At 33.5% G+C, this 26,361-nt stretch overlaps 2 protein-coding genes across 3 annotated transcripts in view; one reads left to right on the top strand and one right to left on the bottom strand.

Moving 5' to 3' along the window:
* The first annotated feature begins 284 nt into the window (after positions 1-284).
* Positions 285-1,811, top strand: LOC123674813 (J domain-containing protein CG6693-like). Its single transcript, XM_045609902.1, has 3 exons — positions 285-437; positions 500-1,012; positions 1,281-1,811. Exons 1-3 carry the CDS (start codon positions 344-346, stop codon positions 1,442-1,444), a joined length of 771 nt encoding a protein of 256 aa, XP_045465858.1. The 5' UTR covers positions 285-343; the 3' UTR covers positions 1,445-1,811.
* Positions 1,812-1,917: 106 nt separating this feature from the next.
* Positions 1,918-26,361, bottom strand: part of LOC123675846 (tiggy-winkle hedgehog protein) — a 59,955-nt gene continuing 35,511 nt past the window's right edge. For both annotated transcript variants that reach the window (XM_045611388.1, XM_045611387.1), the window contains exons 2-3: positions 8,814-9,075; positions 1,918-3,036 (exon numbers count right to left, since the gene is read on the bottom strand). In XM_045611388.1, coding sequence (XP_045467344.1) covers positions 2,360-3,036; positions 8,814-9,075 — 939 coding nt within the window. In that variant the 3' untranslated portion in view covers positions 1,918-2,359. The remainder of the gene's footprint in view (positions 3,037-8,813; positions 9,076-26,361) is intronic.

Below are 26,361 nucleotides of genomic sequence, written 5' to 3'. Positions count from 1 at the left end.
ATTCGTTTTAGCGTATAGTGGTTGGTTCTTCATACTCAAAAGTTGAATCAAGTTCATCGATACAATGTTGTTGAGTAAGACCACGTTGAATGTTTTAAAAAATGATTGCACGAAAAATTTCACGAGTTAAACTTTCCGAAATAAATTTTTCAATTCGCTCGATAAATTCTTCTTTTACATACATTTCTTTATATTGGTATCCAAATCCAATATTACGTTGGTCACACTTAGGTCATAGACAGACATTCAATATTCTGTGTTGATTTGATATGTATTTGTTGTTTATTTTCCCGCCCAATCAAATGTCATTGAAATTTTTGTAGAAAAATCGAAAGTTTGCGGGATGTATAATTTCAAAGAAAACTGTAAGAAATATTTCGGTAGCTACGACTTTTATGAAATTTTGAAGATTCCAAAATCTTCAACACAAAAAGAAAGTAGGAAAGCACGTTGCACTAGTGGAAAATATTTCTAGAGCATTTATTCTAATATTTTTCAGTTAAGAAAGCATATCACAAACTCTCTCTGATTGTCCATCCTGATAGAGTTGACGAAAATGAGAAACTCGTCGCCAATGAAAAATTTAAGGTTCTTGGAAAAATCCACTTTATTTTACAAAATGAACAGAGACGTAAAATATATGATAGCAAAGGTGAATTCGACGAAGATGAAGACGTAGAATGTAATTGGATGGACTATTGGAAAAATATTTTCAAAAAAATCAGTATTACAGAGATTGAAAATTATGAGAAGGAATATATTGGTTCCGACACTGAGTATGGAGATATTAAGCAGGCTTATGAAATGAGCAAAGGGAATATGACTAAAATGATGGATTTCATTCCGTTTGGGAGACCTGAAAGCGAACCTAGGATAATTGAAATTGTCAGAGGTATGGTTGAACGGGGTGAAGTCAAAAGATATAATGAATTCTTCAATGAACCAGCCAGGAAGAAGAGGCAACGACATCAAAAGTATGCTAGAGAAGAAGGAGAAATTACTGAAGATCAAAGTGAGTTCATTAATCTTTGGATTATCGAGAATATTACTAATTATGACATTAGCTCTACAAATATTCAAATTTATTCGTACTGGTGCAGCCAGTCAAATACGTTGTTAATTAATTGTAGAATGAAAGTAAGTCTTTTCAGATAATGTAGTGATTTTGTATGAGTGGAATACATTAAGAATCAGTTTTGTTGTTATGTTGAATAAATTGGTGGATGCGAAGTTAATCTTGAATTTTACTATAATTATACTTACTAATTTTTTTGTTCTAGTGAATGATCTGGAAAAAAATGCAAATGAAATTCAAGAAAGGTGCTGTGATAGATTCTTGAACTTGGTATCTTCATTGGAAGCTAATTACGGGAATTCTAAAAGGAAATCTATCACTTCAAATGGAGATAGTCCAAAAAAGAGGAGTTCTAGGAGGAATAAATGATTTTATATTGTCTTCAATTTCTGTTTTTCAGAATGATTTATTATTTTTTTATTAATTTATTTTTGATATAAAACATTCGTTCCATGAAAATTTTGATGAATTTTGCTTTATAATTCACCTCAGGCTCCTGCCCTGAAATATAAACATTTTATATTCAGATATAACATATCTGTCCACTGCCCAGACCTTTTCTCAAAGAAATTTTGTACAAAATCTAGCTTTAGGAATTGAGCATTGAATTGAAAAACTTGGAAAGAACATTTTGGAAAAAAAAAGTGAAAAAGTATGTATGTAAGTAGTTTGATACTTATGTGACAAATTTTTTTGATGAGTTGGGATGAGAAGAATAAAGTTTAGTAGAGAAAATTCTTGGTATTTTTCTTAAGGTGCTGTTGTATTTAAAATATTTGTTAGAACTACTGGCACAAAAGTTGGGAAAAGGGGTGAAAAATTAAGGGGTAGTTGAATCAATCTTTATGCTTCATAAAGTATTTATTTATAAATAGAAAATATTACTATATTTCATAAATAATAATTTACATTTTCACAAATAGTTTACTATACAAGATATATACATTAAATTACAGTAAATACATGTTACAAAAATACATTGTCACTAACTTCGAAACAATACTCCAAAGAGTACAGGGAATTTTCGAAACTTATGGATATGCCAAAACTGCTTCTTTCAACATTGAAGAACAATCGTTGGACACATTCAAAAATCACTGGCCATAATTGATGAAAACCTACTTAAAAACAATATTATCACGATAGGATCACCCAGTAGTAAGTCTTAATTATTGAACCTCAAATTTTTCTGGGATTGATAGAAAGCATAGGATATACTCTCTAACTTCTAGAGATTGCTATATACATCAGAACATGGGGTCTTTAAGGCTCATCGGTTATCACTTAGTAAAGAATCTTAGGATAGAAGATATCTACTAAGGTGTATAACATTTTCCCATACCAGTGAACTCCAATTGTCGGTTTAATCAAAGACCTAGAGGAGTTCCAACCAGAAATGGGCTTATTTATTAACGACCACAACTTTTTTAGACTTTCCTTCATATTATGGATAAGCCTCAAGGGGCCATAGGCGAAATGCGCCAAAGCTTGACTATTAACAACAGCGTAACAAGAAGCTAAAACATCGTTCACCACTACGGTGCCAGCTTCGGTTAGGGGAGCGTACACACCTTTCTTCATGACTTGTTCAATTTTAACTATAACGTCTTCTTGAAGTCTATTTTTTGAGTCACTTGTTAAAAGTTTATCACTAGGTTTTAGGTCATCTGCGTAAACTATCCTGTTAGATTTCAAACTACCGGTAAGCACTAAATGGGTCGGGGTCAATGTCAATGTTTTCCCCGATTCCAAAGTTATCTTGACGAACTGCCTGCTTTCATCGGGATTGTAGTGTAGAAACAGGAGCACTTCGCTAAACGTTAGCTGGAATGTGGAAGGGTCCAAAGAGAGGATCTTCTCTCCGATTTTAAGATCTGGAAGGGTTTTGATAGTTCCGTCGGAGGTGAGTACAGTGGTTTCTGCGGAAAAACACCCGCCGTACTTGGCAGCTTGCGAGGATTCTGCAAAAAAATTACATTATTAGCATTATATTGAATACTATAAACAATTTAGAACTTAAGAAGATTCACAAATTTCTATGAACAAATTCAAAAATTATTCTGTGATAAATATGTCATAGAAAACAATTCTATCAGTAGAAATAGAAGTGTTTTTGGTGGATGCGCTTGAAACTTTCAGGGTAAAAACGTCAAAAACCTTTGAATATTACCAAAGCGGAAAATTTTCGAGAGAACTCGAACCGGCTATTAGTCATCGACATCAGTTCTTAGGTATATAAAAAACACGGTATGAAAATATCATATATCCTATTTATTTCGGCATAAAGACGAAAGTTTTTTTCAAGTAGCAGGTACCAGAATTAACAAACTCCCGAACGAGAAAGAAACCTTGTCCTCGGCAGACAATCGTTTTGGCGAACATATCAGAGTATCCGTATAAATTTTCGTCATAACATCAACCTTATCTTACGTGAGTGGATATTAATTTACAAGTCAATAGAAACCGAACCGATTTACATAACAAAAACAAAGTGAAAAACCACTCCTTTGAAATGATACCTAGGAGATTTTATCGATCATATTTATGGTGACAGTTTAGCTGATTGTCAACTTTTTCAGCGGACGACTACCATGGTCGTTGGGCATTGTACAACACAGAACACAGGTCAATCCATTTTATATTTGCTCTTTATGGAATTAACATTCGAAGACTCACGTCGAGAATCGAGATTGATTGATTGCACAGCCAGTATGCAGGAATGCATCATGATCTATAAGAACGAAAATGTGGAAGAGAAAATTTTGTATACACTTGATTTGACTTACTCATGCTGGAAAAGTTTTAACCGATTGCTTACTTTCTTCAATCAATCTATAAATTTAAACTAGGTACTAGGAATTAAATTTAATTTGAATTCAAAACGAATCCACCATTTTACGATATTTCCCAATGGCCCTTCGGTGTATTTATGACTGCTGACAGGGAATGGAAAAGGAGTATATAGAAATATCATCAATTTCACCTTATATCATTATAGGCAACCGGAAATAATGGTAATAGTATATACAGTTGCGTACCTAGTTAATTGTCAGGCATAGATCTAACATTAAAGTTAATTTATTAGGTCTATGTTGTTACGGTATAAAAAAAATAATTATGAATTTAAACAAATGAAGATGTGAATCTTGATGAACTAGATATTATTAAAAATTGTGATTTTTAACATTGGTTCCCGGTTTGTGCGAGAGAAGATCATTAAGACAACCATGACAATATTTCATACAACAAAAATGTTAATTATTATTATCCAAGACATTTCAAGAACCTAACACTTGGTGAGTTTTGTTTAAATAATAATTAGGTATGTCTCATGTGTCGAAAGTTTTCGAGAAATGGATTTGATTCCTTGAACGCTTTTCAGATTATTATATTACTGGATTGTATTTTCAAGCTAGGATGTAGTACATTTATAACAGCTCTTGTTTAGTTTTCAACCAGAAATTCGTTCTTGTAGTGCAAACCTGATCTTTTTCTATGAATCATCTAATATTTTCTGTGAAATTCCTTTTGCAATGCAACAATCAGACAGATTAGGTATTATGATTACAATCGACAGAAAGAACTTGACAATGGAGCTTTTCCACAATAATGGTTCGCTGTTTTCAAAAACGAACAATCTTTGACGAGAAAGACACAAACAGAAATTGTGATCATCTGTAAGGACTTATTCAGCCTTTTCAAACTGAGGATATATCTACTCGAAATAAGATTGATCACGTACGAATATTGAGTGTTTGCAAATCTGAAGAGTTTCCTTCGTCACCTCTAGCATATTTAGGAAACATTTGACGTCTCTCTGAATAAACATTTCTTCTCGCTTTTCGTCGAATCCAAAAAGCCAACACCACCAATACATCTAATCTAGTGTCAGGTGCAAAGCCGGTTGTTTTAGCTTTTGTAAAGCGATTACGATGGTTTTTGGCCCAACTATAGGACTAACCGGTGTTTATTTAACTGCATTTCTGTCAAGATTTTATTTGTAGATACACGGACTTCAGTTGGGTATTGTATTCCAGCATTCTAGCTTGGCTAGGACATCTCTCAACCTGTCGTCACATCAGTTTTTGAATTTTTGATGCACGGCGCTACGGAAGAGGTTAGGTTAGGTTAGCGGGTCCAAAAATTTGATCGGCGACTTTGACTTTTATCTGAAGTTACGTATCGGGTGTCCTAATAAATTTGTTGTTTAGTGAGGGAATCTTAGAATCCCTTCGAGCTAGAAAAAATGAATGACACATTTCCAGAATCAATTTTTTTAAATTTAAATTAACGTGTCTCAGCAGTTAGACCATTGACACATGGTACAATGTAGAAAGAATTAATTTGGTTAAAATCGCAACTTCATGAATTCAACTGTTTTCAAGCCATAAGAGAAAATTGGCAATTGGCGTGAATTTACTTCTTTATTATTGGTGCTATAAACATAAAACAAAAACATTCAGTAGAATCAGAATCCATCGGTGTAATAATTTATTTCTTATCGCCATTAGTTTTGAAGTTATAATACAAACTTGTGTTTTTTCAAATGTAAATCATAACAATTTCTATAAAAAATCGCCTTTTTGCTCTCTTCAAAAATTTATAACATGATATCTGAATTACTTATCAAACTATAAAAGTCATCGAAAGTTTCAGATTCACAAGATAAATCAACCAAGTGCCCTTTTATGATAACCTGTGAACTTTAGTAATTTTTTTCATTTATTTTGTATTTTTCTACGGTTCTGGTTTAGTTATCTAGTTATCAATATGAAATTTTGTAGAAGGCTTGAAATTGCGATTTTACATCCACTTACTAATTTTCATCTCGATCGAACAAGCAATTTTGAAATTAACAAAAAAAAAACAAAAATTTGAGCGGCTGCATTTATGAAGCATTGAAAAAAATCAGTGAGTCAAACTTTATGGGCTCAAAAATGAATTGGAAAATTACAGACATCACCGCGAAACAAAAAGCAATCTGAAATTACTAGAATACGAATTCGAAGTGGCGTTTTGAAGCTTCTAACTTAAGAGGAAACACCACCACGTGTTTGCTCATGTTGAAAACGAAATTCTTCTTAAAAATCACCGATTTCTATAGGATTATCACATAATTTCCCTAAACAATAATCTACACGGGGGAAAGTGAATATTTTCAATTTGTGAATGGAAAAAAAAATTTGGTTACTTTTCGTTTTTCGCAGAAAAAAATTACTTTGTACAAAGCTCCGATATAGTTTTGAAATATTCGTGAAAAAAAAACCTACCAAAAGTCATTACAAAAGAGGTAAAATTATAATATCGTGTGAGTCGTCGTACAGTGCTGCCCTCTACTTATTTGCACAATTTACAAAGTTTGTTCATCGCAGGAGCGCCAAAGGGGGTAATGAATGTTTAATAAAGTTTGACTGATACGCGAAAAACCACGTCGCGGCAATCCCTCTCTCGCTGACTGATTAAGTACATCCTCGTACAGCCATCACGCCATCATCCACCATGATAATCATTCCTGACGTCAATAGGAGCAAAGTGTGAAGAGCCATCTGACATCGAATAGGATGATTCAAAACACATCTTCGTATATAAGTTATATGTATATGCGCCGGTCGGTTCCACGTTCGCCAAAAGGAATAAAGAACTCGGTGAGTTGAACCGGTTTTGGTATAAATGTAAGGTTAATCTTTTACCAGGATATTTAATTTCGGAACGGCACCCAATCTCAGCAAGTTGCACCGCATTATCATCAAATCCCAACGAGCCGGTCATTTGTTATTTTGGACGCCCAGGCCTTTTCAAACACGCTGCAGACGGCACTTGAAAGCGATACATCTCCGATCTTATCTGCTGTGACATTTGCTGCTAGTTTTATAGCTTCAAATTAACTTTAGTAGGCCGAGAGTTATCTAAGCCCCGGACTGAGTGACTTTCCTTGGGTTCCTTCGGCTTTTGGGTGTCCCGACTAACATCCAAAGGTGACGCTTAATGTTAAATTAATACTAATTATGTGGGTTTTCTAGGAATCTCCGTTCGGTCTATCTGAGAACTGAAAGACACGAAGGTCGCTTTCGTTTTTAGATCGTAGACGAAATCTCGCGAATACGTATTTACAATTTACATTTTGGCTGATTATTTACCGTTTTATTGCTTTTCATTAGACCTTCTTCGTGTCTATTTATGATTTTTCCACCTGAGATGTCAAAACGTAGGTCGACCAACACCGTTTTTATCTGTTTAACGTGGCATGACTTTGAAGTAGGAATGGCAACACTGTGTATTAATTTTTGACATTTATAATGTCATTTGTTCAGTAGGTTATGCCATTTGATCATAGAAAGATGGATCAACGATATTGTGGTTAGGAAATTCACAAACGCGATAATATGCAAGTGGAAAGTGGGATCAAATTAATCGAGAACTGATTTTATTTTGTTTGTTATGGTCTCTTTTGCCAAAGACGTTGATACTTCAATAAATAGCCAACAATTTTATTCATCTATATTTTTTCAACATTTCCAATCAAAATCTATCAGAACATTCTGTTGATGTCATAGTCTTTGAGACATTCGATTGGTTAAGTCTGTTTTAGTAATACAAAACTCCAAAAATTACTAGTTTTCTATAATACCTCAATATAAAAGGACAAAATTGACCGACAAATAAAATGAAATAAAGTCATTTCCACAAATATCGAATTCATTAAATAATTATAAGACAAAGAAGAATATGTTGTCGAATTTTTTAAATTATTCAGTGATGTTAAACTCATAACTTAATGAAATAGCAACCAAAAGAATGGAATTTGAAGGGGCCGCCAATATACAATTTTACGCAACACGTCATCAGTGACGTCACTTGGTAGTGAAAGCCTAACCTAACCTACTGAACACATATGACATAAGAAATGACAAGAAAAAACCATAATGTCGCCATTATAACCAATTCAAATTGTATAATTTTTATTGGAAAACCTTCCATTTTTGCCGTCACCATTTTATGCGAACAAATAAATTTTAACCACGAAAAAAATTTCGATGAATCGTGACACAATCTTTACATAATAAAATTTCCCAATATATCCATCGAAGCCAATTAAAATAAGTATTTTCTCTCATATCTTCCTTAAAAAAAACAATAAACTAAACATTAAACAAACATCTTATTACATCCCGAATTATGTAACATATAATGGAAATCAAATATTGTTGCTTCCAGTCTCTTAACAGTTAAAACTAAAAATATCCGTAAGTAATAGAATAATTGAATTATCACTTACATCACAACAAATGATGGTGTGAACAATGACCCATAAGGAAATTGAATGCATTTGAAAAGTCATCTGAGCATATAAATCCAAGTGCAATAAACCATAAATGCAACTTCAGAACCTACATCTACATTGTTCTGAATACGTAGTTACGTAAAAATTACAATAATAAAGCTGCTATTCTTAGAGCAAGGCAGGACTTGAAGTGGTAAATCATTAGGTTCGATTGTGGACTGATAAATAACCATCTTTTTCCTTGAAAAATTTTATGACAGTATGATTTCATTAAGTTTATAGGCATATACTGTTAAATAGTATAATATTATTCGTTAGCGTAAGTTTATTCATATTTTCTATTTTTCATATTGATGTCTCAACCAGAAACATAGAAAATTCAAGAAGAATATCGAAAAACAACAATATTTCAAGTTTCCAAAATGAACGATATTCTATGAATTTCGGCAGACTCACCTGACTTGACAGAACAGTGGATGTGTGCCCTACTTTCGTAGTAAACCCAGTCAAAACCTGCTTCAACTGCAAGACGCGCCAACATGCCATATTTGGAGCGGTCCTTGTCCGACGTTGTCAGATCTACAGCTCTCCCCTCGTAGTGCAGGGAGTCAGGGGTGTGATAACCCTCCTCGTCCCAACCCTCAGTAACCACCAAATGTACTCCTGGCCACTGGTTCATCACAGAAATAGCTAACGTGTTCAGTTTTTCTTTACACCGCTGCAAAACAAAAAAAATCTAGTCAGAACATGTAAGGTTAAGAAGAAAGTTTTACTTTACATCACCGTAAGCATAGTAAAAGATTTTCCAATAAGATATTTCATTTTGAAATAAAAAAAAGGGTATATTTTAAGAGATTTCTACTTAAGCAATCTGTTTGAGGTTAGAATTCAATACCCTAAGTTATCTGACCTTCCTATAGGGAAGATTAATCTGTTTAGACTATAGCAATAAGTGGTCTATTTGATTGCAAACAATTTCAAAATTGGTAGCAAAATAGTAAACATAATTGTTAATGAAAAACGTGTTTACTTCATATTGACGTCATTGTAAGTTCGCCCAATCGAGTTGGTTTCACATCACGTGATGATAGATATGAATTATTCGAAATTCAAAAGCTTTTTTGCATCTTTGAAAACATATCGTTTTGTCGAATTAAAATATATCGTTTTTAGAATTCTAATCTATAAGGAGTCAATAAATAAGACGATATTTTTTTTTAATTGTCAAACAGCTAACATGAAAATCTTTATTTATCAAGACAAAATTAACTTATCAGAAGTTTCTTTCTTCTACTGTGAAATATCAACTATACATAATAATAAATCTAAACTATTAAAGATCAAAATAGAAAAACATGTTATTTATCAAGGTCAATATTTCTCACATAATTCATAGGTTATATTAATTTTCTAACGGCCCGGAAAGAAGAAGAAGAAGAATTGGACATATCGTCCATTCATAGAATGAAAAGGTTACCATCGAAATAATTGAAAACATCAATGAAACACCAACCCCAAAATCGAAAAGAGCATTATAATCCGGGTACAGACAAACTTGCAGTACTGCCAACTGCACGCAGGCTGAAACATGAAAAGGGCGGCATACGATTGATCGAATTTTTCGCCAATTGGGTCATAATCGAACCGTGAAGGCCATTTTCAGTTTGTTATGATCGAATTTGGCTTCTCTGAGTGCAGAAAAGCTTACGTATACACGGTTAAGTGGTTAAGCAATTTGCAGATAAGGATTATACTGTTAAGACGGAGGTATACGGTTTTCTAAGGAACCTTTTTGGATTAGAATTATCCCAAGTCAACTAACTGGAGAAATCTAATAGAAAAAGTGGTTTTCGTTCAGCACGCTTGAGCGAAGATCCTTTTTTCGCAATTCTATCGATTTTGACTTGCTCCGGTATAGTGTAAGTCTTGTTAAAAGTTACCGAAATGGCCTTTTTAAATCGGGGGGTATTATCCAAATTGCTAATCGCTGGGACAGTGAAATATTTACAAGGCTTTATGTTGGAGTGACAAGACAATGCTTGTTGCACATGTAAATCGACAGGTACTGAGAAAGTAGCAGTTTTTTTAGAATTCTATAAGTGGATTACTTTTTCCGTTCAATACCTCATTTACTAAACACGATGAAATTTTGCCAAATAGTCTAACAAGAAGCCAAACGAAAACTAACAGAGTCCAAATATTCGTCTGACCTAAGAAGGTACATGTATGAATTTTGAGAGTAAGTAAGAGTGAATAAAAGTCAATTTATTTCATAAATTCAAATGATTTCAAAGAAATGAAACGGTTGAAGTAATAATTATGCCATATGTCTACGTATAATCGTACATGGTACTTGATTGTAATACGTCACTGATGACGTCACGTTACGTAAAATTCTTTGAATTTTACCTATTCGATTGCAGTTTTCTTAGGAATATTCATGCGAATTGAAAATACTCATTTTATGTGCTTAATTAACATCCCTGGATAATTTGGAGGATTCAAAATATTAGTGAGATAGCCTTCCAACAGAAATACATCAATGAAAATCCATGTGTGACTTTACCATTCTATCTTTGTATAATATGTGTCCTAAATTATCTTTCAAGTTTGTTTTTATTCAAAGGTATATTTGGTATTTGACTTCGATATGAATTCCAAGAAAAAAAAATTTAGATTTATAAACTTTTTTGGCTTCAAGTGAAATATATCTAGGTCAATAATTCCCATCTTAAAAGTTTCCAGAGGAAAGTAAATATTTAAAAATTCTTCAATTCGCCCTCAAGTTCAATCATGTCCCTGAAAGAACCAAGACTTGACTTCTTAACTATTCCAATACAAAATGTTATGGCCCGATGATGAAAAGAAAAACATCTTTGTTCAAAAATTATCAACGGTAGTCCGATCCGTTGTTATACAAGCCAGTAAACAGTAGTTTCGTCGAAGCAGTAGTTTTACAATCTCTTGTTTTCAGCATCGAAGAAAGGCTATACAAGCATCTGAAAGCAACTCCCTGCAGATTGTTTATATTGTCCGAGATCACAATATTTTGGACCCGGTCAAAATAGAACGGAAAAGCATTGAAACCTGGATTGAAACACGTGAAATCAATTTCGGCAGTGTGAAGAAAAAGGAAGTACGAAGTGTCACAACCGAGATAAATGAAAGGTGTCGATTCGTCTCAGTTGTCCCCCTGTCGCCCAAAAAGGTTCCTATTTGGTGTCCCATTGAAATCCTCTAGCTTGAGCGAAGAATCGAAATGGAATCGTCATAATGAAAATATGCATGTATCGAATTGCAAACATGACTTGTTTGATTAGTTTTAGGTTTCTAAGGACTTGACCAGTTTGAGAGCGAGTTGGTATTTGGTATAGTCGTACCATTTATCAAGGTGGTATCTCTGCATTGTCCCTGCCGTTAAAACGGGTTTGTAACAGTGGGTTAGTGAGGTTTTCTGTTAGAAGATGGTAATTGATGACTTGTGACTTTTCATTCAATAATTCGAAACGTTATTGTGCTTGGGAAATTCACAAACGCGATAATATGTGAGTGGAAAGTGAGATTAAATTCATTGAGAATTGATTTTATTTGATATGTTCTATTTTATCTAAGATTTTAATACTTCAGTAAATAGTCAACAATACTTCATTTTATTCAACTATATTTATTCAAAATTTCCAATAAAAAAACTACCAGGACATTCTGGTGATGTCATAGTCTTTGAGACAGACATCCTATTGGTTTACGTCTGTTTTGGAAATACATAACTCCAAAAATTATCATATAAGTTTTCTATAATACCTCAACAACGATGCACCAAAAGGAAAATCTAGAAAATTGTTTGACAAATAAAATAAAATAATGTCCACAACGAATCCATTGAATAATTGTCGTACAAAGAAGAATATGCTGTCGATTCTTCAAATTCTCCCAAATAGTGATGTTCAACTTTACACTCGATAAAATAGCAACCAAGTGAGTGAAATTTGAAGGAACAACCAAAATGCAATATTACGCAACACGTCATCAGTGACGTCATTTGAAAGTAAAAGGTTTTTCAATAGGAATGATACGATTTAAAATAGCTATAATTTGAATACTGTGTATTATTTTTTGATATTTCTAATGTCATTTGTGTTCAGTAGGTTTGCCATTCGATCATGGAAAAATAGATGCTCCAACAACTTCTTAAAATTGTTGAATTGTTTTATTAAATTCAAGCCTCAAAATTTCCAATCAAAAACTATCAGGACATTCTGGTGATGTCATAGTCTTTGAGACAGACATCCTGTTGGTTTACGTATGTTTTAGAAATACACAACTCCAAAGATTACCATATAAGTTTTTTATAATACCTCAACAAGGATGGACCAAAAGGAAAATCTAGAAAATTGTTTGACAAATAAAATAAAATAATGTCCACAAAGAATCCATTGAATAATTGTCTGACAAAGAAGAATATGCTGTCGATTCTTCAAATTCTCCCAAATTATTTAGTGATGTTCAACTTTACACTTGGTAAAATAGCAACCTAGAGAGTGAAATTTGAAGGAGCCACCAAAATGCAATATTACGCAACACGTCATCAGTGACGTCATTTGAAAGTAAAAGATTATCCAATAGGAATGATACAATTTAAAATAGCTATAATGGCAATTCTGTGTATTATTTTTTGGAATTTCTTATGTCATTTGTATTCAGTAGGTTTTGCCATTAGATCATGGAAAGATAGATTCTCCAACAACGTTTAAAAATTGTTGAATTGTTTTATTAAATTCAAGCCTCATTTGTGAATACTGTGAGAAGAATTCATGGAAATCATTATTCAGATAATCGACTCACTATACATCGTATTATAGACAACTTTGAAACTTACGGCTCAGTATTTGATACTGGTACTATTGTGTCGTGTAAAGAAAATTAACTTTCAAATTTGTCTACAATAAGACCAACAGTGTGTCGATTAAGTGAATAATATCGTCCATGGATTCTTCTTAAATTTTTCTTAGTATTCACAAATGAGAACTGATTTTGAAAATTGAAATTTGAAAACTTTGTTGGAGAATCTATCTTTCCATGATGAAATGGAATAACCTACTGAACAGAAATGACATAAGATTTGTCAGAAAATTATACACATTGATGCCATTTTAACTATTTTAAGTGATATCATTCCTACTGGAAAATCTTTGACTTCAAACTGACGTCACTGATGACGTGTTGCGTAAATCCGCATTTCGCCGGCCCTTTTGAATTTATTTATTTTTTATTATTCGTAGTATACCCAGTTTGAAGGTGAATGAGTGTTACACATTGTGCGTTTCATTGGCCAATTTCCGGTTCGACCTGTAATATAATATGAAGGTTTCCTAGTTGGACTAATGTAAATATAATAAATATCTGAGTAAAATTTGCATCTTTTTTTTGGTATTCCCCGGACTCTCAATTTCCTTTAAAAGGATCCGCCTTATCAATGAGCAAACACAATAAACACCAGCAGACCCAAGTCCCCAATCTGTTTATGGCCCTAATCTTCAGAAAAATAGATAAGACGCACCCTTCTTTCATAATCACCCTCGAAATTTTTGTACCTCCTGAAAGGAGCAATGATTTGGTTTGTTATTACATCCGGTGGTACTGCAGTATTTACAGGTGTGAACGTGCTCAATTATCATTTGCTTGGCAGTTTATATCCTCTGGATTCTTGCAAACTCAACAATGGTCGGTACCACTAACCTGTAATTCCTGAAGTGGCACCGGCAATAAAATATACCTCCATAATCTTATCTCGAAGAAATTCTGGCGTACATTGAAAGCTGTGCGGGTCTGGCGAAGCAATATCTTCAGAAACCAATAATAATCGTTTGCTCGACAATATTTTTATGCTAAGTGCAGGTTTATTTTATTTTTATTACCAGGAGTGTTTCAGAAGGAGAGTAATGTTGTTCCTTGTTTGAGAGGAAACTTGGAAAGTAAGAATCACTTGAAAAGCGATTATTTTCAATACGAAAAAAAAATGGTATTCCCTTTTATTTTGACCGGGTACAAAATATTGTGATCTCGGACAATATGAACAATCTACAGGGAGTTGCTTTGAGATTGTGTCTCCCTTTCTTTGATGCTGAAAAAGAGATTGTAAACTACCGCTTCGACGAAACTACTGTTTACTGGCTTGTATAACAACGGATCGGACTACCGTTGATAATTTTTGAACAAAGATGTTTCTCTTTTCATCATCGGGCCATAACATTTTGTATTGGAATAGTTAAGAAGTCAAGTTTTGGATCTTTCAGGGACATGATTGAACTTGAGGGCGAATTGAAGAATTTTTAAATATTCACTCTCCTCTGGAAACTTTTGAGATCGGAATAATTGACCTAGATGTATTTCACTTGAAACCGATAAAGTTTATAAATCTTTGGTTTTTTTATTGGTGATTCATATCAAAACGACAAGAACAAAACTTAAGAATAATACAAGACACGTATTATGGAATACAAAGATAGAATGGTAATAAAACACGTGGATTTTCATTGATGTATTTTTTTGTTGGAAGGCTATTTGACTAATTTTTTGAATTCATTAAGCACATTAAAATAAATATTGTGAATTCGTGTATTTATTCAAGTAGGTGAAATTCGAAAAGACTGTCAATTTCATCTAACATGGACGTCACTTGGAAATATAAACAATATACGAAGGTATTTGGTTTAATTAATAATTAAACAGATTTATTTTGTGAAAATACAAATGTAATAATGTATTAAAAATGTGAAATTTGAAGAATCTACTGTGCAGCGAAACAATTCAAATCTATAGAATTAAAATGTGTTATTTTATTTTCGATTCAAAATAAATTTCTCATCATGTAAAGACCGAGTAAGACTAATTTATAAAAATTGTGTTTTATTTATCGAATTCCGCAACTTTTTTGACATGGAACTTCCATTCAAAACGAAGGCAGATATTTAATGAAGAGCCATATTAGATCTCAACGATTTTCCTAGATAATATTTCTCTATAATCGAAATTTTCTCAAAACCTGGAGGTATATTCTACCATTCCATAAGTGTCACATATGTGTACTCACTAGTGGAAACTTTCTATGAGACGAAAGTTCGAACTTTCGAAAGCTAAATCGGCATCCGACAACCGGTCAAGGTGAGAATAGCGCAACCTTTCTACCCCTAAGCCCAATCGTCGACCACCAAGTCAGGTCGACCTCTAATCGATCTAGAAATACATTTTTCCCATATTATTCTTCCAAGTGAGAGTCCTCTCAAGTGCGTCCTAGAAGAACACCCGACCTTTAACAATGAATAAAGAACCACCGCTTGTGATGGTCGCCCCTTGTCCAACCAACACAGAAAGAGGAATGCTGTAGCGGTGCCCTTTGGTCTTTATGTGTGTACCTATTCATTTTGAGGCAATATATTTAAAATAGACTAATGGATAGATGTGTACACAGCCAGTGTTTGTCCATTTAGGATATCTGATGCAGGTATTGTCCGGGCCACCCTGTGGATGGACACTATTACAATTCTTTGCGGCTTTTTCTTTCGTTGTCAAAGCAGTGTAAAGTATAGTTATCTTCCGGTTTCGATATGACTTTCGATCTTCCCGCTGAAGAGACGATTGTTCTTTTGTTGGCGTGTTAACGTGCAGCGCAAACAAATCCCTTGTCGAAGGACCATGCCGATATAGTTTAAATTGTGACTCGTATGATTAGTTGGGAGGTGTCAAATTGGGGATTGGTTCGGTCTTGTTCGTTATGGTGGGACTGGAACGTCTTGCGTTCGCGCTTTTGAGCGCTCGTTCGACGAACAGATCAAACCGATATTTTCGTGACCTCGAAACCGACGGAGTTAGGATTTTGGGTGTTTCATTTGATCACATGATGGGAACCATAAAATGTTTAAGAAGAATATTAGAAAAGTTCGTGTTAAAATTTTGTAACAAATCAATAAAAGAAAAAACAGTTTTAAGCTCTGTGCAAAAGTTCGTTTTCACAGCGACACCAGAATCATAGGAAACTCAAGCAGAATAGACGTTTTTGAGAGCTCGTTCATTCTTGCGCCAATTCCGCCCTTGAAAGTTAAAGAACTATTTAATATTTATCACTTCTCATATATTACAATCAAAATTGTTGAAGAGGCATATGTGAACTCCCACTTTGGACTTTTATAACTCTCTCAAGGTATAGTTTAGGTATTTAAAAATGTTTGAGTTAAATTTTGCAAAAAGAAAGATTCATTGTTTCGAATATTGGACTGATTTCAACGCAGCATTATTCAAGAATGGCGAAATGATGGATTATTTCAACCATATTATTTCGACGTGATATTGATTTCAAGGTTTCTCTTCGAATTGTGATTGGTCTCTTAAAATCTCATGGTAAGTGAGAACATTATTGAAATGACGTATAATTATTGCCAAAATCGATAAGAATCTTTTCAATCACTGGTTGTGCGAAAAACACTACACATTTCACGCTGAAGTTTATTCATTCCTGATATCTCAAACCATGAATCGGTGAAAGTGGAAGTGTTTAACAAAATTTAAAAAAATATTAGGAAAATGTTATCTGCACGAAATTTTGAACAAAACTTGACATACAAATATTCAAATTCCGTAATCTGTCAATTTTCGTAACAGTCACACCAACTGCCAAGATACAATACAAAAGTCACTAGGATATACAGGGTGTTTCCTAAACATGCGGCAAAAATTCAGGGGGTTGTTCCTTGGACTATTCTAAGAATATTTTGTCCTTTGATGATTTTTGAAAAACCTATTTGTTTCGAAGATATAGGGGAAACAAAATTTCAGATAATAACATTTTATTATGAAAAATTACATGAAAATTCAACTCAACCTACAAAAACTGTTGAAAATGACCACCTCTAGCCAGCATACAAGCATCCAATCTTCTCCTCATTGACTGCCGAACCCTTTCAAAAACACCAGGATCATTTCTTATTAATAAAATTTTAATTGCTAATACATCACAAAACGAATTCAAATTAAAACCGTGTTTAATCTGTATTCCTTTACCATCTGCACTTATCAATTTTTAGTCAAAAAACTGGCCGTTTTTAGTAATTGGAATGTTGTTAAACAAATTTAAAAATAAATTGTACCCACTTAGTAAACACATTGCGGTACGCATTTTTATTTAAACTATTATTAATTTTAAAAATATGAAAAATGTTGTTCGCCCTGTATCTTCGAAACAAAGAGGTTTTTCAAAAATCATCCAAGGACAAAACATGCTTAAAATAGTCCAAGGAACAACCCCCTGAATTTTTGCCGCATGTTTAGGAAACACCCTGTATACCTACTATGAATTTGTCATTGAATTTCGACAATATTTCACAGAACTTGACTGAATAATACTCGTTGCAGAAGGTAATTCCAACACGAATGCGAAAATGTGTTGGAATTGCCTTTATGAGCCCATTCTGCAACTTGTGTTAGAATATACTATTAATATAATGAAGAAAGCAACAATAAGAGTAAAATAAATTTAAGAAACACACGAAAACAGCATCAGAGAGGAAGACGACGTCACGTCGTTAAGACGTTCAGGTGTACAAATTTTCCCGAAACAAATGCCCATAAACTAACGAAGCGAAGCGAATAACAAGCCATTAATTGGTCCTACGGGCCGGATAGCACGAATACTGAACATTCCATTATGATTTCAGGTTTGAATTCGATTCGATAAGAATTGTACACAGGTGGAAAATTTCCTTAGGCCGATCGACATTACATTTCGGCTTGCGCTCCACATTGTCCATTCACCGATTCCTTTACGGGGAGAGATCATCGGCCATCTTTCAATGGTTTGTCAAAACATCAACACAGGCCAACGAATCATAACTCTTTCGTCCCCTTTGGTCTTCACAAAAACCGGTATCATAAATATTTAATCAAAACGTGTCGGGCATTATGCATCGCAACAAGCAGACTTCTTTTTTTTTTGTAGGTTTATTTTTTTTAGGACGGTCTCGGCGGACGTCCCTGTTAACCAGGAAAAGTGCGCACTACACTACGAGCACAAAAATGTGTCGACTATATCAAACCTGAGCGATCTTTGATGTATTTTTAAATAATGGGCTAGATTTCAGTTTTATAGAATCGAAAATCGAAGAATTGATGGTCGTATAAAGAATAATATACAGGATGTTAGTCACAGAGGCTGACTCTACATGACAAAATAATGACGGGGTAGTTTTGCTTAAAAACTAACTATTTACTTCTGGCTCTAAATTTTTCCAAAAAAAAAAAACTGTACGCCTCTGAGATATTTCAAACTAAAATCATTTTTGAATTCCTCGTTCATTTCGTGTGGAAAAATTTTCATACTATTCATTCAATGGGGCTAATGGGCACAATTCAACAAGGAGTTCTATAAATATGTGCATGCGAAATTTTGTTTTTTTATTTATTTCAAAATTGCATATCCCATTGAGATGCAAATTAACATTTGTATGTAGAATGACAGTTTAAAGCCTCATGCAGAATTTCATGTCAACGGAGCTGAGAGTTTGGGTATTGATATAAAATAACAATTTCAAGATCCGTGCAAAATTTCAAGATCGTCATATTATCATACCCATAAAAAAATTAAAGAAGAATATTGGAAAAGAAATATTTCTCTGAAAGCAAATCCTATCGGAATGAGGTTTTACATGTATGAATCGTACGTATCGAATTTTGAAATAATTTACAATTACACATTAAATTCGTGAATTATGTCTGACGAAATCGATTTAACAATTGCGAATAATGTTGCAAATCGTTTCACTATATCCAAATTATATTATATCTATTGACAATTATTGACGTTTGTTGAAATTTGATAGAATTGGTAGTCAATATAGACAACCATAAACCGAAAAATATAACTGAAAACGGTGCTGTAATGAGTTCATTACAGCACTGTTTCAAGAACTGTAATGAACTCATTACGATACTGAAGTAGAGAAATTTATTTATTGCTTTCAATTTTACGCCAATGACATATTTCAAATTAAAAATCATTTTTCAATCGGTAGTTCAATTTCTACAAAAAATCTCTCAAGCTTTTCAATAAATCATGTTTATTTCAATAAGAGGTTTTCCTATAAGAGGCTTCATTTTTATATTAGAAAAAAACGGGTATATTTTGATCGAAATCAATGGACACATATCTTTTTCATGAAATTTTCCATAACCAATTTGCACATTTGCGGCTGTATGTCCTTGTTAACTTCACTAGTGCCATCTTTATGGTCTTGAATCAATTGTGCAGCATTGGCATAGACCTTATTTTTCACGTGGCCCCAAAAAGAAAAAAGTCTAAAGGTGTTAAATCTCAAGATCTCGGTGGCCAATTGTTTGTTTGCTTGTTCAACATTCAAATTAATATAAAGATTAATTGGTAAGAGTTGTGATCATCTTTCAGAGGAATAACACAGCCAGGAAACTCTTCTTATATGTAATCTTACATACGTACAAAATTGAAGGAATAGGTAAGAATAAATAAATATGACACTTAACATATCCTAATTTCTGAAAAAATCCCATCACAGCAATCGATTCCAAAATTCCAAATGCAGTTCCTATATTATCCAGTCGAGTAATTTTTTTCTCGATAAGGTCTTGTTATCACCTCAGCCTCAGATTGTTTTATTGCTATATTTGTTCAATCAAGCGTTGCAGCATGAAGCAATTAATTACCTCTATGTGGTTATAACTGCCGTTTGTAAGTTTATGGTAGAGCTGTTTATTTATTGATTTATAATCGTGTTCTGTGAGTTGTTAAATACTAACGCGTGTTTATGGAGTAAGGGGATTGATTGAGCGTTTTACTAACATATTATTCGAGTTTGTCGAAAGCTAGAGATGACTGTTTCCAATCAACAACAAAAATCGTTGTAAATTTGGTAGAGAGGTTCATGAAAACTAATCGGTGTCTTGTAAAAAATTTGAGATTGAATTTTTTGTACACGATAAAAGAGTACCAGTACCAAGTACTGAGTCGTACTAGATGCCACTTTTAATTTCGTCTGAAATACGAAAAATAGTGAGTCAATTAAATGAATGATATCGTCCATGAATTCTTCTTGAATTTTTTTCAGTATTCACAAATGAACATTGAATTTGACGAATCATTTTAACAATATTTGAACGTTGTTGAAGTTTGTATCTTTCTATGAATAAATGGCATAACCTACTGAACACAAATGACATAGGAAATATCAAAAAATAATACACGGTATCATCATTATAGCTATTTCAAATTGTATCATTCCTATTGGAAAATCTTTCACTTTCAAGTGACGTCACTGATGACGTGTTGCGTAAAATTGCAGAGATGTCAAAAAATAATACACAGCGTTGCCAATATAACCATTTCAATCGTATCATTCCAATTGGAAAACACTTTATTAACCTTTGAACGAAATTTATGGTACAGTTTTCCAATAAGAGCATTTATGAAGTTGAAAGCCATTATATTTTTAAAATGAGGAACTTACGAAGTATTTTGTTCGCGTCCATTTGAATTTTATGCATTGTAAAATAAAGGTTTTGTGAAATCTATTAAAAGGCAATTAAATTATTGATTGCCGATATTTATGATGTACACTTTGATGTCATGACTCTATTTTCAGTATAGATAAACAAAAATAAATAATACATAAGTAATTATCATTCATTTGAGGTTCATTGTCAACGAATACGAATACCCAATTAACATTCTCATAAAACCTATATCAAGCCCATATTTACCGTTTTTTTCTTAATATCGTCACACCTCTAACATTCCTCTTCAAACATATGCCCAACCGAAGAATAGTAAAATCATGCCGGCATAACTATGAGGAAGAAGACAGCAGACGGCCTAAAGATGCCGTGAATGGGGCACATGGGTTATAAATTAGGCAACCTTCCGCCCTTACAAGCCACAGGATATTGTTAAAGGCTGTTTACAACAGGTAAACAATGCGACAGTTCTGGCATTGTTGTCACAACTTTTCAGCCCCAAATAAATGATCAATGAGATTTATTAGATGAGGTTCTTTTGGCGCCTTTTGGCCCAAAAAGGTGGACGGAATCCATCCTCGGGTTATTGGTTCACTCAGGAGGTCCACTAGGGATTTATTATCTACCCATTATAGTTTTTTTTTTTGTTGGGAATAATCGCTTATGAATCTGGTACATAAATCAGGAGAGGATCGTCTTTGAGATATCTGATCAGCGGTAATGGATAAGAGGATAAGGGATGTACACACTGCAATCTGAAACGATGCCAAATTCTTAAAACCACCCCAGAAGTTCGAGCGAACCAAAAAAAATACTAATTTTGAAACCAAGAATTTTAGAGGAAATTTATAAAATAACCAAAGATAATCTATATAGACATGGATTAAAATCAAAACATAAGTCTTACAAACTGAGTTCGTTTGTAAATTTGAGATTTGAAATTTGCAGGATATAATTAGAAGATCAATATCACGTAGGTATATTTGTGGTGGAGAATATTTCCTAAGAACTCTCACCTGATTTTCTTTCGATATAAATTCAATCATTAATAAACTCACGTCACATTGTAGGTGTAATTATAGTTATCGTTGTTCCTTATCAATTCCAATATTTTAATATATAATATATACCCTAAGAAGGTTATAATTATCCCAAATTATTATGAAGATTTCGTGGTTCACAAAAAAAAGGAAGTGGAGGTATCTGGATTGTTATATCAATCAGTTACACTACATTAATACCATTGTGTTCTTCTCCAACATCGAATTAACGTAGTTTAGAATTGACGACAGGTAAAAGAGAAGATTGCCATTGTTTAAACATTCGGTTGGTAAAAAAGTTCTTGTTGACAGCAAATTCTTTTCGCATCATTAAAAATCGCCAAGAAAATCACTTACAATTCGAGTTAAGCTCAATTGAAACTTCGATTTCACAAGGATAAACTGAAATAGGAAATATAAACGATTTGATTATGACAGTAATCGTAGTAAAAGTTCTATGAAAGCACAACAAAGCATTCATCTATGTTCTACAACTAGGGATGTACATCGAATGCTCTAACAGAATATAGTTACCTATTAGTTTTCGGATGAAAGTAACTGCTTCTTTCGCCTGACAATGAGTCAATAGTCGTATAAATTCGATGGACGATATCAATAACTGTTCTAAAATAACAGTTATATCGATAGATGGGTTTTAGACGTTTCAACGTCGTATTCTATGAATTTTTCCCATCGTAACGTATAGCACCGGACCTGGAAGGGTTATGGTCTTCGGAAATTTCATTGATATTCCGGTGAAGGCTGGTTGTTGCGGTCGAAAAGCCAGCCAACCAACCAGTTATTAACGATAGAGGGGCCCCTACAATTCAACACCTTATAATGTGCCGTGTGCACTGTGATTCATGAAAAATTCCTAGCGAATTCAGATGAGAATTCATATCTGTGGTGGAATAAGTGATGGCTTCTTGTAGGCGGGCATCAAAGGCGCCCGCCCCATGGCCGTTATCGTTTTTTGTGCAGCGTACCCTTATTTCGGTCTCACAAAGAGCACACAAAGCGAGATGAGAATCTTCTGATCATAGCCCAGTCGGCTTCCTTGTCATAGAGACGAGGAGCGGCGTTGCCCGATATATTCATAAATTTTGTGTTCCTGGAATTTCTGTGTTCCCATTCTGTCCTTTCCGGAACACAGAGTAGGGGAATTTGAAATCAAACAGTGATTTACGCTATTATGCGATAGTTACTATCACGATAGTGCTATCGTAATAGTAACTGTCACCATGAAAACTACTCGATAGTTATTATCGAGTAGTCACGATAGTACTATCGTGATTTTAATATCATAATTGAGTATGGATAGCAATGTTATAACGAAAGTCGCTATTTAAAGGCCTAAACAATTTTAAAATGAGTTATTATTTCGGAATATCAAATATATTTTATATCATTCTGGATGATATCAAAGAAAATTCGTAAAATATTATTTATTCGTTTTTATTTGAAATATTTCAAGAAATTAGAAAAAATCAAAAAGTATTCAATAATCTTGAATAATTGTAAAACATTTTAGGTCAAATACATATCTACAAAAAAGGCATAGCTTAAGTATCATAATTCTAACCCTACATTTGAGGAGTTCCTATTAATCTGTTCTCAGCCAAATTAGGTAATATTCTTTTATGATGTCCACAAACTCGTTAATTGAACTTCAAAATTTATGCTTCATCTAAAAATAAACTAAAACTGAACACAGAAACGAATAATCTGTGACAAAAACAACAAAAGCTTTGCTAAGCTCATAATATGATTCTGTCAAAAATTATTGTTTCAAATGAAAAATTTATTAGGACATTGTTAACCTTGTTAATCTTAGGTATATATCATGATAGGGTGAGAATTTCTTGAAGACGCGGCAACATAGTAGAAGCCATAAAACTAACCAGTTCGTTGGAGTTTCTGTATCGTAACTGCCTATTGCCCCACTACTATAAAATATTGAACATCTAATATCTATGAGATGATACCCCACCTATAAGGTCAGTTCTTGAACCTTACCTATCAGACCTTTTATCTTTAGAAGAAGAATCGAAAGTTCTATGACGTCAGGATGTAAAAGAGTGGATTTTAACTCTGAGTGAAGACTGTTTTTGTGGAAATTTGGGATTTATAATAAAAGAAAACATGATAAAGGTTGCCTCAGGTAAACTACTAGGAGAATCGGTTTATTGATTATACTTATTTGTGTTCACCCCTGTATATAAGAAAAAACGGTATATCAACAATTATGTTCCCGAGGAATCAAGCTACAATTAAAAAAAGCTTAAATTGACCGAATTAGAAAATAAACTACTTACGTCGTTCCCCTAACTTTGATGGTCTATATATTATTCTCCAAGACTATTAGTTCTTTATTCTTTGATACTGTCATCTAGGCTATTCTATGAGTGCTTTAAATTTCTCTAGACATATTTTACATTGAATATTGCTGAGAATTAGATGAGTGATTTTCATTCTTGAATAAATCGCAAGATTCTGTTTAAAACAGAATTATTTTGGATATCCAACTATAAAATTGATCAGTTGATGTCTACTGTAACGAATGAGGAAACAATAAACCATAGAATAAAACTCCTTGCCTTTTTTCATTGAAACTTTCCATAGTAAACACTGGATGTAACCATCCCACAAACTTGACATTTCAACACTTGTCATTGTCATGGCTGCTTCGATCCCAAACAGTCTCGCCTTCGTGAAACACCGCATTACCAACATCTAGATAATCGATTTCAACCTAACCAACCGATTATTCAAATCCAACTTAATGCCTTTCATTAATCTCGGATCAAGTTTATCATTCACGGCAGAACAAAAAAAAAATCATACGATCTGAATCTTCTAAATTCGGAGTCTCCAAACGTCTGAAACGGTGCTTTAGTCTCAGCATATCTACCTACACACAGAACCCTCACAAACAGGCAGGAATGTTATTATTATCATCATATTAATCATCACTCTGTGCGAATGTGAAAATATTCACAGGCCAATCGTTTATCACGTCAGAATCAAGAAAAAGAAAACGCTGAGTGTCAGGTATCATTATGTGTACTTACCGCAGAATTCTGCGTCCCTGGAGAGCGTTTGAATAGGGAAGTAATGGCATACAGAAATCGTATTTATTAGTGCCTGGAGATTCTTCTATGGTCGGGCTGGTTAATGTCTCGCATTCGCTGTCAGACCAGGGCAGACCGTGTGAGATGGGAACAAAACGTTTACGCGATCATATAATGAGATTTTTAGGTTGACTTTGACATCTGTCAAAAGCTCGCAGATTTTCGTTTCTGTGGAATACCTAGGGAATCAACTCGAGAGTCTTGGACTTGAATGGATTTTACTAGTATCTATTGATTGTCGAACTGAACTGAAATTTGTTACTATTGTTACGTCGAATGTTTATGAATGAAATTTGTGTTTCATTCAGTTTTGATCTTTGTATTGAACGATAGCCATCTTTTAAGTAACAATATGTAGCTACTGGATATCAGGGAAATAGTTCAAGCGGTTTCAAAATATCAATCAATTTTCATTTCTTCGAAGGTCTGAAAGCTGTGATGACCAATAGGTAGATGGTTTATGGAAGAACCTAAGAACTTATGATCTTATAGAGAATAATGTGTGATAATCCTCAAATTGTTAACAACATATTTTTGGTAGTAAAAACATGGTAAATATATAAAACTTGTTTTAATTATGATCAACTAACAATTAGTAAAGACTGGAACAGTTCAATATCTGTAATCTAGCCTATTCTTATCTATTGTCTGTTCAGGAATTATTGACATCCCGGGCGGTTGTAGAAAATCGAAATTGAGTTGCTAATGGCTCATTCAGTAATATTCTGATTTGCACATAGAGTAAAAAACATAGATAGGGGGAGTATACGCAATTTTTACATGTCCCCAACATGGTAAGAACATTGTCGGATTGTGATATATTTTCAAATCCACAATTTTACTATATCGTTATGAATGTATATTATACTGAATGAAATATATTTATTTGGGTGATTCCCGATGAAATATGCAAAATTGAATATTTGGAATCCGATATTTTTCTTAATTGTAGAATTTATAATAAGCAGAATATTTATTATTTTCTGTATCTACCTTCTGAAATCCAAGGTTTGGCAACTTTTGCTCTCCTAGTGTCATCGGCTGTTTCACGTCGTTTGACGCGTTTGAAGTTTGTTTTCTGAATTTCTGATATATTTAGATATTTATTTCGATATATTTTGAGTTAATATGAACGTTGATTCACTATGGAACATAAGAAGTGTGTTCTTTGTGGAGAAACTCGCGAATTTAGTGGAATATCGTATCACTGATATGTTTTCATTTACGCTCGCTTCATGTTAAATTTGATAGTTTATGTTGGGGACAAAATTCGCTTACTGTGAATGACATATGTTCCTTCTA

This window comes from Harmonia axyridis, chromosome 3 (genome assembly GCF_914767665.1).
Source record: "Harmonia axyridis chromosome 3, icHarAxyr1.1, whole genome shotgun sequence".
In the NCBI taxonomy this organism is placed as follows: Eukaryota; Metazoa; Arthropoda; class Insecta; order Coleoptera; family Coccinellidae; genus Harmonia; species Harmonia axyridis.
This window is presented reverse-complemented; position numbering and strand designations above follow the sequence as displayed.